The following is a 13,756-nucleotide window of genomic DNA, read 5'->3' on the forward strand; positions in this document are numbered from 1 at the left end:
GCCAGTTTCTTGAGGAGAAATGAGAATCTAGTCCTTGTTGTGACAGCCTATAGAGATACTGCACACTCTTTTAGCCTATAACCAATGCTAAATTGTCCCATCCCCAAGTAAACAGAAAGAGGGATAGGAAAAAGGTTCTGTTAAAGAGCAAGAAGAAATTGAAATGAAAACCAACCTGTGCAGATATGCCTGTACTTATTCCTTCTTCTAGGTTTTTCTTTGGTCAATCGTAAATTTGTATTCATCTTCGTTCTTCGTGTTGCAGCTTCCATTTCCTCAGATAATTTATTTTTTCTTCGTACCCAGTAGCTCAAGGAATAAGCAACTTCTTAATAAAACTAACTTCTACTACCTGCTAGATCTCAAACCATCAGATTTCCTGAAGCTCTAAAATGAGTAAATTAATAGACTTCTCTCCTTTGGGGGAAACACCACCTGGAAAGGGAGGGGCAATTAAACAATCAGATGATGATCTGTAAGCAAAACACAATCATTCTTGAAAAACACATTGAGAAAGCCAAAAAGAGATGCCCAGTACCCTTAAATGACTTATGTGGAGCAATTGGCACATGATTTGAGTGATTGGCAGAACAGTTCTCACCTGTTGTAAATACGAGACTGACTACTCATTTCTGCTGTTATTGATGTTTCTCCTTTTAATTTCTGCTCAAGGTTTCTGTTCCATGACCCCCATCTCATGTTTTCCTTGGGTGTTTTTCTCCATTTTATACCAACAGAGAAGACTGGAATCAAAGAGAGGACAGAAGCATCGAGATTCCTGGCTATCAATCCTATATTTAGACTATATCTGTCATATGCCATTAAACTAAGCCATACAAACCATCTATATATAATGGAAGATTATTGCTTTTTGTAGGTCTACACCCTATTACCACATGATATTAACAGCTGGACAGGTAGAGCTAATTTGCTAATTAACTTTGATTGGGGTTTGATTTATATGCTGGATAATGCCCCTAATTAGATAAATAAAATAAAATAAAATAAAATAAAATAAAATAAAATAAAATAAAATAAAATAAAATAAAATAAAATAAAATAAAATAAAATAAAATAAAATAAAATGAATTGAATTGAATTGAATTGAATTGAAAAAGGAGAGAGAGAAAACGGAAAGTAGACTATAGCATCTTTTTTAAAGACTTAGGCCAGGCTATTTTTGATGTGGAAAATACATATGGTGGGAAAATATTCATGTGAGTAAAATTACACCAGAACTAATTCTATGACCTGAAGAGCAAGAGCTTCTTCTGTGGAACACCTTCAGTATCAGCATGTGTAAAGCACTGAAGCTTAACCTAATCCAAGATAATAATTTTCCATAAATCATCTCATTTATTTTGTTACATTGTCATGAATTAAAGACAAAATCAACAAACAAACATTGGAGCCTATGGCAGATTGTAAACAAACAACAGATGCCAAAAAAATAATGGATTATCTTAACCACCTTGTGTTCCAATCCTGCAAACAGTAGTGCATGCATGCACACATACACATGCGCACACATGATTGCTTCAATTCGTGTACCTGCCAGGTGAAGACCTGCAGCTGGAAGCAAATGCCGTCTCTGTAAATCCCAAAGTACAGACCAGGAGAAGGGGAGATTTGTCACATGTCCAGCACTGCATGCATAGAATCATAGAATTACTAAGGTTGGAAAACACCTCCAAGATCATCTGGTCCAGCCATCGCCCTACTACCAATGTCATCCACTAAACCATGTCCCTAAGCACCTCGTCCAACCTTTCCTTGAACACCCTCTGGGACAGTGACTCCACCACTTCCCTGGGCAACCTGTTCCAGTGTCTGATTACTCTTTCTGAGAAGAAATGTCTCCTAATTTCCAACGTAAACGCCCCCTGACACAACTTGAGGCCATTCCCTCTAGTCCTATTGCTAGTTATCTGCGAGAAGAGGTCAACCCCCAGCTCCCCACCATTTCTTTTCAGGTAGCTGTAGAGAGCAGTAAGGCCTGTTCTGAGCCTCCTCTTTAACTAAACAACCCCAGTTCTCTCAGCTGCTCCTCACAGGACTTGTGTTCCAGGCCCTTCACCAGCTTTGTGGCCATTCTCTGGACATGCTCCAGGGCCTCGATGTCCTTCTTATATTGAGGAGCCCAAAACTGGACACAGTACTCAAGGTGCGGCCTCACCAGAGCAGAATACAAGGGGACGATTGCCTCCTTGGTCCTTCTGGCTACCCTATTCCTGACAGAAGCCAGGATACCGCTCGATCACTAATATTTCAATCACCTCAAGTTTTCTGTAACACGCTGAATGAGAATTACATGCCCCTGAAAATTCAATTTTTTTTTTTTTTTATTATTATTATTTTTTTGTCTAAGAAATTATGCCACAGATCAACAGGCCCCAGAATTTGACTTGTGTAGGTGAAAACAGCTCATTTGCCTGCATGAAACTGATAGCTTGTCTCATTGTAAGGCATGACCCAGTGAGGGACACAAGCGCGCAGGAAGATGAACAATGTTTTTGTGGAGTTCCTTCCTTCTTGCTGAAGCAATGGTGAAGCAATGAAGCAAAGGTGAAGCCTAAATTCTGTAAATACCACCCTGATGGTGGGGAGAAACAAGGGACAGCCGTACCATGGTTGAGGAAAGGTGTTGAGCACCTGGAGGTGGGTGCAGAACAGTGCAGGCCTACTACAGTGCACTGCTTTATTCAGAAAGTGTTAAGGAAGGGGGCTTGACAGCAGTTTATCCCCAGGCAAATTCTACCCTAAGAAAAGAGATATGCTTCCCTGATATCACACATTATTTACAGGCTGTCCTTTTTGTGATAGTCACTTTATGTTTTTTATCATAGTAATTTTAGTGATGATAGTCTTGGCTGTAAACTGCTCTCAGTGTGCATCCTCAAACCTGAAGGCATCTCGACAGCAACAGCACTTGCTGGCCGTTTGATTTTGGAGGGACTACTAGTAATACTAAGAAATCTTACTATTTATTGAAGTATTTACTGTCATGCCAGCCTGCACCTCATTGAAATTCTCTCTGAGGACACATCTCTTCCTCAGGTCACCTCTCTTTCTAGGGGGCCTGTCAGCAGCAGTGGTATGAGCATAGCAGGTGGTGTTTCACAGCCTGGCTGCTGCAACCCGAGCTGCTGCCCCAAAAGGCCTTGGACTTCGAGGAAGGGGTAGCCGTGGACCTGGATGTGCTCTGGCTCCTGGAGGACGAATGCCACTGTCCCCTCTGCCTTAGTGAGGCAGGAGGACTGGGGGTAGGGCCATTCTGTGGGACCTCAGTCTTTCTTCAACACTGCAGGGGTGATCTATTCTCACTCCATGGCAGATTTTTCCTCTTTAACATAAATTTAACTACAGATATGTATGGTCACGCTCTAGCTAGTTGCTGGTTGCTCAGTGCTGGTATCAGTGCAGCAGAGCTGATGATACTGGTTCTTATGATTAGTTTTGCCTTACAACCCCCAGTAAAATGTCATATTTTAGTTATATACACTTCAGCTGACTCCTTTTGATTTTCTCAGTCTTGAAATTTGTTAGCCTAAATGCTTTTTCAAAAGTTTTAAAATGTTCAGTGCTTTATAAGGTAAAAATGCTGTTTACCCAACTGAACTAGTTCTTATAATGATTTGAGACTTTTTTTTTTTTTTTTTTTTTTTTAATGTTAAAACAGGTATTTTAGTCCGTGGAAAGATGGGCCTCTGCTGTCTAGTAAAACTCACCCATCTGAGCACTAATACAAAGGGATAATGAAACGTGACAGGAACAAAGGCAAAGGTGTCTGTTGACAAGAATGAAGAGATCTGAGATTTACTGCAGATTTACCTACAGCAATTAATTCCATTAATTTGAATAATGATATTGACCTCTTTTGTAAGGCCCAACAGAAAGTGAATGTTAAAAAAAAAAAGACATGTCCTGCTTTCCAGCCATTACATAACTGCAACTTTTTAATGTCACATTGAAATACTTGCACACCCAGGTATAAAACTAACAGAGCATGTAGGAGAAAGACAGATAAGATGTTGCTTAAAAATCTACACAAGGGTCCTCCACATTCTGAGGTGACAAGATGGCTATTATAAATGTGGCCAAATAACCAAATAACCAAAATCATGCACTATCTGATATAAAACAGCTTCTTAGCTGTCCCCTTTTCTTCCTGTCTGGGATGAAAATGTGTCTAGGCTTAGCTACTTCATACCCTTGGAAGAGAGTTAGCAAATTCTTAGAAATCAGGCTTTTAAAAATTTTCGCTTGCACTGTGTTTTGAAGAGAAAAGTTTGTCTGGCACTGCTTGCCAGGGGAAGCTCTTGCAAATCTGTATTTTGAGGGACAAGCAGAGAGAAATATGGGTGCTTGTATATGAATGTGATTTCAAAACTAGCCTACGTAGAATGTATCTATCCAGGAAACTATCAAGAACTATTTTAATGACTATAATGTTGTTGTCCATCTGGCCATTAACTTTGTTTCAGAATGCTATCTTCTATTAACCAGGTATATCACATGATACAAAACTAAGAATGAGAAGTCATTGGTGAAAATGGTTGACTTGCAGATGGATTGTGATGCTGAGACTTAAAAAGCCTGTGCTGGGGAAGATGGACTGTATGTGTTTGCAGATGGGCTCACTGGTGCAGATTGTGGAAAAATTCAATGTCACTTGCTTCATTGGTGTCAATTACAGCCAGAACCAAATATAAATCTTCAGAGGAGTTACAAAGCCCTGCAAGTAATGATCCACAAAATACATATTTCTTAAAAATAATGTCACCAAGGACTACAAACCAAACAGACCTCCATCACTTGATGGATATTCACAGCAAGACACAGGCCAGCAGTTCAATTAACCCAGCAACAGATTAAGGAAGTAATAAACATTAAGAGACTAGCTAGGGCATATGTAGAGAAATAACGTGTGGTTCATTGATATAAGGAGTCATCATAAGGAAAGAGTCTTTTCAGAGAGAGAAGTGATCCTATGCTCCATTTTTGTCATGTAGAGATAAGTTTTTTAAAAGGCTGAATCTAGACCCATGAGGAAAGGCTTCTGCATAACTCTTGTGATTCAAGCAGAAAATATAACCTTAAGAAATAGAATATAATGAAGAACTACAAAACAGATCATGTCTGGATGATACTAATCATTAACAACTTATTTTAAAAGCACATAGAAAGTTAGTATGCTTTTGGAGCCATGTGTGGTTAATACTATTTTAAAGCTAGATGATAAAGACAGATTACTTTGAAATGAAAAAGGTAATTCTAGCCCTAGGGAAATCCTGTTAAACAATATTCGTTATTGCATTTTCTATACTACTACCTTTCTGCTTCATGCTAAAAGGTGATTTAGAGAAGGTTCCAACCATACTGTCTATGATATACAAAATGTATAAGAATTCTTCTGCATCTATATGGATTAGATTTTCCTTGTGTTTTAATAAATCTTGGTTTTATTTTTCTAACAAATCTATAGAAGATTTGTTAGCTGAGGAATAGAAATCCAAGGAGCCTTGAGAAATTTGTAGAAATAACTGGACAATTGTTCACATAATTAATCAATGCACATTTTAAAAGTATCTTTCTTCTTTTGGTTGTCTTCTGAAGATGAACAATAAAAACTGAGCCTGAACATTGGTCAAAGACTATTGAGATATTCTTTTTTTGTGTGTTAGAAAAGCTGGCAAATGAATTTATGTGAAGAAGGTCATGTGTACCTAGCTGTTAGCTGAAGGGGGAAATGTCAAAATCTTCATAATAAAAATTGCATTTAAGTGTATGTAAGTTAACTGGCCATCATTAGTTCTTAGGCATTACAAACAGCCCAGCCAAAACTGTATTGGACAAGCTCTTGTGACTGAAGTGAAAAGCTTCAGATGGAAAGGATATAAAATTAAATAAAAGTAAGGCATTCTGACAGCAGCCAGCCATCATTCCCAGGTTCTGAAGATGTATGTGATTCATTGGAAATGAGGATTTCTATTTTAAAACTAGATTTTGGCATCAGAAACATCTGCCTGGAACACTATATAAAAACGCTAGAAGCTTGCCTTTAAAACTGTAGCTGATTAGATGCCATTGCCTAAAAACCAAACAGAACATAGTGTGCAATTTAACAATGAAATTAACGTAGTGTTGTTGCAGATTTATTTCACTTTCTTAATTCTTAATAGAAAAAGTTTTTTTGACTGAAAAAAAGTCATATTTTACTCTTTTTCTAATCTTTGTGTGCAAATATACATGCCAATGAGAAGTGAGACTCCACAAGGTAGAAGGGCCACTCCCGTTAAGATTATTTCACCACGGCAGGTTAAATTACGTTAAGTGCCTTTCTTCCAGAATGTAGAAAAGAACTAGCTGAAATGCTGCTTCACGCCTTACAAATACATCTTCTTTCAATTCCATTCCTCCCCCTCCCTTAAACCAGAAAATGAAGGCTTAAATAGGACATCCTGGATGAAGTCCTTGGATTCAACAGAAGTCTCCACTGTAGGCCCATTGTGTTATCCATCATAAAGATCTAAATTAACATGTATAGATAATTTTTCCCATTCCTAATAGAAAATAAAAGTGATAATTTATTATTGGTATTATTATGCCTCTTCGAAAACAGAGGTGTTTCAGAACAGACTGTGAAAATCAGCAGAAAAGGAAATTCATCTGTTTAACAAATAATTATTTTCCCATAATTGATGACAGAGATGGCAACACTTCATGTTGTTTTCATGTTTATGGCATTCTGAGCTTTGTTTATAAAACATTGTTGAAATTTTATTAAAATATAGTATTTTACACACATTTAAACTCCACATTTCCAGCTGTGTTTTGATTAAAAAGTAACTGTATGCTACATATTGTAAGTTTATGCAAGTATTAAAAATTAGTCTTGAAACAAGATGAATATTCTTAATGAAATAACTTCCCACCTTTTAGAAAATTATTGGAACATGTTTTAAACTGTACTGCTTTGTACTGATTGTGTACAAATGTATTATTAAGGTGAACATCAACAGATGAGTAAGGCCAGCTGCGGGACATGGGGGCTGGAGGGCCTCAGTCTTCCACTACGGCCAAGCTTCTGTTTCACAGAGAACTCCAAGGGATCCAACTTTTCTGTCTGACAGGACCTATGAAATTCAGAAGAAATCTTTTTGATGCCTCTGTTACTAGATATTTGATGGAACATTTCAGAATTTTACCAAGCCATAACCTTTCCTTTCCATTCTGCCTCTAACGAAACTGTCTTCCCATATATCCACTGTTTACAGTCAAGTAATGCCAAACTGCTTTAAGTTATCCCACCCCAGGTATCCATGTGGAAAGGATTAAGAAAATTTATCTCATTTTACCTCAACACTGTTATTCTTCTTGCGGGCAGGCTTGGAGATTCAACCAACCCTGAATAGTTATAGAGACAGTCTGTTTCTGTTTCCCCTGGTAATAGGAATAAAATGTAAAGCTTTTTTTCTGAATGAAACAAAAAGCTAGTGATTAAAATAATCTAGATACATGCCTACAAATAGGGTATGCTAATTCCTCTAGAGATTAAAAAAAAAAAAAAAAAAAAAAAGAAAAGAAAAAAAAAAAAAGATTATGCTGTACCAAGGTCACAAATAATAGCAGTAACAAGGATGTAACGAAGCAGGAAATCTCATGGTTGGTGTTTACAATCCTGTGTTTCTAGTACAATTACAACATCATGTACCTAAAAGACATCATTCCACATGTTAGATTCATCCACAAAGATGAGATATTCATAAGAGAAAGATTAAATGAGATCAGGAGACAATCATAACATTTATTATACACTACACTATGAAAGAATTTACAAAATCAAAGGCAACAGTTGCAAGCTGCTTGCATGTAGATTTCTGTTCTGTAGGACTACAGGAAGTAGCCCCACCAAGCAGCCAGCAGCAGCCTAACATGCCTTAGCCTGATGACATTGTCATCCAGAGTTATGTCATCACTGAAGAATCACCCAGAAACAGTAAAACGAAACACCTACATAAAAATCTTTAAGATACTCTTGCATTAATAGAATTGCAGTTTCAGCCTACATATCCCCAAACACAGTCTGACTGATTCAGTGACTTGCTGGACTGCTGCACTCCTCACCATTACCTTGCTCAGTACTGCAGCATAAGACTAGATGCACAAAGTGCCAGATGTGGCACAGATTGCATCATGTACAGCTTAACCCCATCCAGGGGAATCCCAGATGAGCAGTGGTCATTCCCACAAAGGATATATACTCTCTCCAAGCTTCCAGAACCATTTTCAAAATGCTTGGTGACTTTCTTCTAACAGGGACTTCAGTTAAAGCTGTGTGAAGTGGTGCCGTGGATCATTTCCGATGCATATCCCTCTTAGCATCACCACCTGTTCTCTGCATTATACAATATGCCAATGAACATACAGCCTTGCCTTCTCCACACACCTACAATTAGCACTGCTAGCAGCTCTTACAGTTTTTGTGAGCTGGCTTATATAGATTTCTAGATGGGACCAAGAATAATTATGTACACGTTGCCTTTTTTTTCTTTCCTTGTAGTTTTACTCAGCAGTTCCTTGCAGGCACAAGCAATGAGTTTTACCAGGAGCACATATTTTCTTTGACCACAGTCTTGATTTCTTACTGCTCAGGGAATTTATATATCAGTGACTACAATTTGAAGATATTCAAGCTGTATTAAATAAGCTGTCTGAGAAGCCAGATGCAGTATAATATGCTTGTCTAAGTCCATTGCAATTTTTGGCTTGCCTAGTACTACTTCTGTGCTTTCATTTTCACAGGAGGATGAATTTCAAATGTGCTTTGAAATCTTCAGAGCAGGATAGTGATGTCCAAGCGACAAAAACCAGTGCTCAGTAGTCTGAGCGCACAAGTGGACTTGTTTTGGCAGGATGCTGGCACTCCAGCTGTTGTTCTGAGCTGCCGCCCGGCTGCTCGCCATTAATCACTTCTGGCAGGTAAAAAAGGCTTTTCAAAGGTCTTTCACCCCTGGCTTGTATTCAAGAAGCAAAAAGGATGTTGCAGCATATAGTGCTTGTGCTAGAAGCGATCTTCAGTCTAGCAGAGACTACAGCACAGCTCAGGTTTCCATATCTAAAAAGGGTGCTAGTTCTCAGTTACCCTGCCTGTGTTTGTAACAAGCTGACAAGCTTGTTCCTGCCTAGCAGAGATATGGCAAGACAAAACCACAGAGATGATCACTACTAGAAGGTGGGTAAAGCAGTGCAAGCTTTTTAAGACTTCTGTGGTTGAGGGGAACAAAAAAGAAAAAAGAATTGATAAAATACAGGTGCGAATCCAAGTTAACTTGAGCTCTTCCTTTCCTTCTTTTGGGCATATTAATGTATAGAAATCCTTAGACAAAACTAAATCTCATCTTACTCAACATTAAACGTTTAATAAAGTCAATGCACTCAGTTAAGGAACCCAAACTACCTTTATCCTGCTTCTGATAAATGCCCTCAGAAACACGGTGATGAGATTACTCACCCATCAGCACACTCCCATTACTCTCCCTCTCTTTCTTATCAAGGGGGTAACAGAGCCCCTCCTTTCTAAGCCAGCATCTTTCCTAGCTGTCCCAGGAGGAACTCTCACAAAGCTTCCATCATGAGACAGCAGTTTGGGATAACAGGGGCTTGCATCCCAGCTGCCCACTACTCCCAGATCCAGCCAGGTTTAAGTTCCCATATCTTACAAATCTGGAGACTGGGGACCAGCATACCCCTCCCAAAAGAGGAAATGAAGAAAGATATTAAAAATAAATATATGCATTTACTCTTATCTGGGGGATTTCTTAAGACTGAGTCAAAGAGCTGAACCAGTTTACTTAGGGTTTACTGCATCTGGTGTAATAACGTCTATTAATGTGGGATTAATTCGCATTGGTCTTTGAACACCCAGCCTGGATGTGAGTAACTGCAGTTAAGTAGCCAGAAGTAAGTTCAGGCTGCTGTAATCTCACAACTAACTCATTCACCATAGCACATGCTGACAGGGAAGATGCTGTGACTTCACTTGCCCTGCAGTGAACTGGGCCAGTCTGTGGTGCCTTGCCAGCTCCCCCATGCTGTGGGAAAACCAGTGGAGCAATCTGTGCATACAAATAGTAAGTGGAAAAGCAAGGGCAAATCAATAGCGATCAGATGATAGAGTGCACATTCATGCTGAAAATCCCCAATGAAAACAACATGAGTTACAGACCACCCATCAACCATACAAGCTAGCACAGCTTTGAATTTAGCTGAGGTGTGTTTGTATGTGGCAGTGATACCCAAGCAGGAACCTGACTATGGATTTAGCTACCAGTGTAACTTTCTTGTAGGCAACTGTTCCTGGAAGAAAATGTTATTTCTGGCATACAAACTTAATTCGTTCTCTGTCAGCACACACCTGCTGGTGGCAGCACCACTATGGTAACTCTGCTCTGCCAGTACAAGGGCCTGTTGCCCCACATGGATAAGCTGGCTCTGAAGTAGAGCCACAACATTTCTGAGGCCTATCACAGAGGGGGTAACCCTGTGGTGTTTCTGTTGCCAGCTGAACTGCCAGAAGCAGGCGCCAGCCTCCTGTTAAGGCTGCAGTTCCCTGTTACTGCAGCCCACAGTTTGGACAAACAGCCTGATGAAGGGCAAACCAAAACTGCTTTTGTGAAACTGTCACCTCAGAGGCCTTCAGCAAGGCCACCATTCAGCATAGTCTATTGAGAACTGCTCTCCCTCTTCTGCTGTCTCCTCATGCTTATTTAGTACAGCCTGAGTAGGCCCAATGCCTTTCTAGGCATTTCCAGTCTCATGATTGACTGCTTGCGGCTGTCACATGAGTGACTGGCATGCCCCTCTGCATTAGCCAAGACTATTCTTAGCAGGCAGGAAAGAAACAGAGGCAGGGATTTCAGCTGCATAGACTACAACCTTCTGTTATTCACAGGTTGAGTCACTTTTTGGCACCCTCATGGAAGCATTTGGCTAACAAACTCTATTCACTTTCCTCGTCAGAAACACCCATACCAGCAACTCATTCCATTGGGACAGGCCGAAGCACGGCCCTGTCAGGGAGCAGCACAGCACAACTCATGGAGGCACGCACAGCAGCAGCTCTGCATAGCGTCCACTCATCTGGTGCCCCTGATGGTCAAGTTAGTGTATAGCAAGAGAAAAACAGAGCTTGCTAAGATGCACTGAAAACTTCTGACAGGAAAAGTAAGCTCATCTAAGTATAATTTGAACATCAAGTACAATTTAGTTTGGCCTGAGAAGGATCTGTTGCAGAAAAACATATTCTGTTTCACAGAAGCTAGAGACAGTGCTTTATACGTTTTTATTCCTTTCTCTCTCCACTTTTGCTCTTGTTTCCAGCTGTCACTGTTTCAAGCTGTCACTTCTCACAAGCAATTCAAGCATGCCTTTGGAGGCCTCCTGGAACAGAGCTGGTATAGCCCTGCTCCTCAGTAAGATCTACCCTCCTTTGCCTTCCATCACATCTATCCTGGAGCAGCAGGATGGAGGAGAACATCACTTTCTGCAGAAGCACAGAGGCAGAGATATTAGCAGGACTCTTTTGACATCCTCATCCATAATGAGGATGTCAGTATGATGAGAAAAAATTCACTTTTTTCTCGTTCAAGATATACTGGTATTTCCGCCCAATAAAACATGCTTGCAAACATCCCGTCTTCCACATTAAGACTGTCCTTAATTATTATGTCCTTAAACATGTTTTGTGACATTTTATTTTCCATGTGTAAACAGTACCCATATCAGGTCACTGCTCTGTGAACATTCAGTATTACAAGCCTCTCCCCAGTATAAAAAGCAATCAGTAATCTTTTAAAAAGCACCATAGGAATACAGAACTCTTAACTTTTACTTAAGTTCTGAAAGTGTTCTTTGTGATGAGACTTGCAATGAAGTTACACAAGTCGGCAACAGTGCCATTAATTTTATCAGCTCCCCAAGTGCCTCTATTCACACATCAGAGTGTCCACAGCCAACTCAGGCACCTCTGAACACTTTCTCATTCCCCAGTCTCTGTCACAGAATTTGAGAACTGACTTGACATCCCGTTTACTCAAGACCCCTCCCAGTGCTACAGTACCAATAGCAATCTTGTTGCCTGCTGCTGTCTCCTGCCCCATTTGTTTTAGGCCAATTGCCCTTAATTACAGTATTTAGAAGTCAACCAGTGATCCCAAGGCACAGGCTCAGTTTTGAGGAGTTCATCCAGCAGAGAAAGTAGCAAAAAAAAATTGCTTCTTGTATTTATATCGAACAGTGCTTCTTGGAAAATAAGCATACTCTATCTCCTTCCAAACTGATCTTACTTGCTGTGGTATACTAGAGATGAGAGCTTGAAAAAAAATTATTTGAGAAACTACTAACAATCTTAGAGAAGAAAAAAAAATAATAAAATCAAGCAAAAATACTTACCTGGGTTGATGGTCAATGTTTTATAGCAATCACTTGACTTGTATGAGGAGTCCAGTGTGTTTCTATCGTAAAGTCAAACTCCAGTACGTTTCTATCCTACCGTCAAACTCCAGTACAGTTTTGACAGGAACAGGAATTATTCTAGTATAGAATACTAGCAGCTGTTTAGAAATCCAGAAAGACCAGGAAGAAACAGTACTTTTACCAGCATTTCTTAGGGGCCAACACCAGAATAAAAAGCATATCCTTCATACATAGCCACAGACTTAAGACTGTAGTTGTAATCTTTTAAAAAATCCATCAACCAGAACAGTTATTTTTCCAGAAAGGGTTTTAAATATACACACACTATTATAATAATGTAGTGTGTGTAGTATGTACCAACTGCATTTTTTTTTTTTTTTTTTTTTAACATTTACTTCTTTCCATATTGGAGGAAGAGCTCATAACACCAATCTTATTCTCACACCTATGCTTTAAGAAATCAATTCCAATTAGTCCAGAGTTAGTTGTGCAAATATGCTCAGTCTCTGTGCAATATTTGGCAGCTCTGGAAGTTGGCAGATTTTGTAAGTCCAAGATTAACAATTCAGTATACATTTTAAGTGATGAGCAGTAAATAAGACTGGCACCTACACATTTAGTAAGTAAACATAAACTACTTCCTCTCAGTGAACAAGAAGCTTGCTGAAGAAAGAGATAGGATGCAACAAGATAATAAACAGTTTGCAGATACTCAAGATATTTTAATGTCCTCCATTCAATTTATGGGGGGAGTAGTTTCTGTTCCATATCAGATGTCCTTAAGAGACTATTGGAAGTAAGTCTGAAAAATAAATAAATAAATAAAAGTTAAATGGTCTCAAAAGGGCAGTCTGGTTACCCTCAAATTCTCTCTAATGAGGTTGTAGGCTACTGAGAGGTGTTTCACACACCAGACTGAATCCCATCTGCATAGACTGTTTTTTTATTTCTTCTCATTACAGCAATTCTTTATCCCTTCTAGCTCTGACTGTAGTAGGTACATGGATAAGTGCAAGTTATGGTGGAGGGGAAAGATTTTTATTCAAAGTCCACACTTCTAAGTAGTATTATAACATATTCTGGGAAGCAGGCAATAATGTTCTCTGGAAGTTTTCCCAATCTGTATTTACACCACAAAAAGCACGTACTTGTTTAAAGTTGCCAGAACACATCTTACTGGTTCCCAGAATATTAGACCAAAGGCCGCAGTAAGCACATTGCTCCTGGTACCCACGACCTTACTTCTGTCTCCCCTTCCTCCTTGCAAGCTTTAGTTTTT

At 39.3% G+C, this 13,756-nt stretch overlaps 1 protein-coding gene across 3 annotated transcripts in view; it reads right to left on the bottom strand.

Moving 5' to 3' along the window:
• Positions 1 to 13,756, bottom strand: part of VDAC2 (voltage dependent anion channel 2) — a 46,225-nt gene that overhangs the window by 14,635 nt on the left and 17,834 nt on the right. Inside the window, exons 1-2 of one of the 3 annotated variants that reach the window (XM_084525544.1) lie at positions 602 to 933; positions 176 to 435 (exon numbers count right to left, since the gene is read on the bottom strand). The exons of 1 other annotated variant lie outside the window; for it this stretch is intronic. In XM_084525544.1, coding sequence (XP_084381670.1) covers positions 176 to 272 — 97 coding nt within the window. In that variant the 5' untranslated portion in view covers positions 273 to 435; positions 602 to 933. Of the gene's footprint in view, positions 1 to 175; positions 527 to 601; positions 934 to 13,756 lie in introns of those variants that run through there. One more of the 3 variants, XM_084525543.1, reaches the window with a different exon arrangement.

Source organism: Aythya ferina (genome assembly GCF_964211825.1).
Source record: "Aythya ferina genome assembly, chromosome: 7".
Lineage (NCBI taxonomy): Eukaryota > Metazoa > Chordata > Aves > Anseriformes > Anatidae > Aythya > Aythya ferina.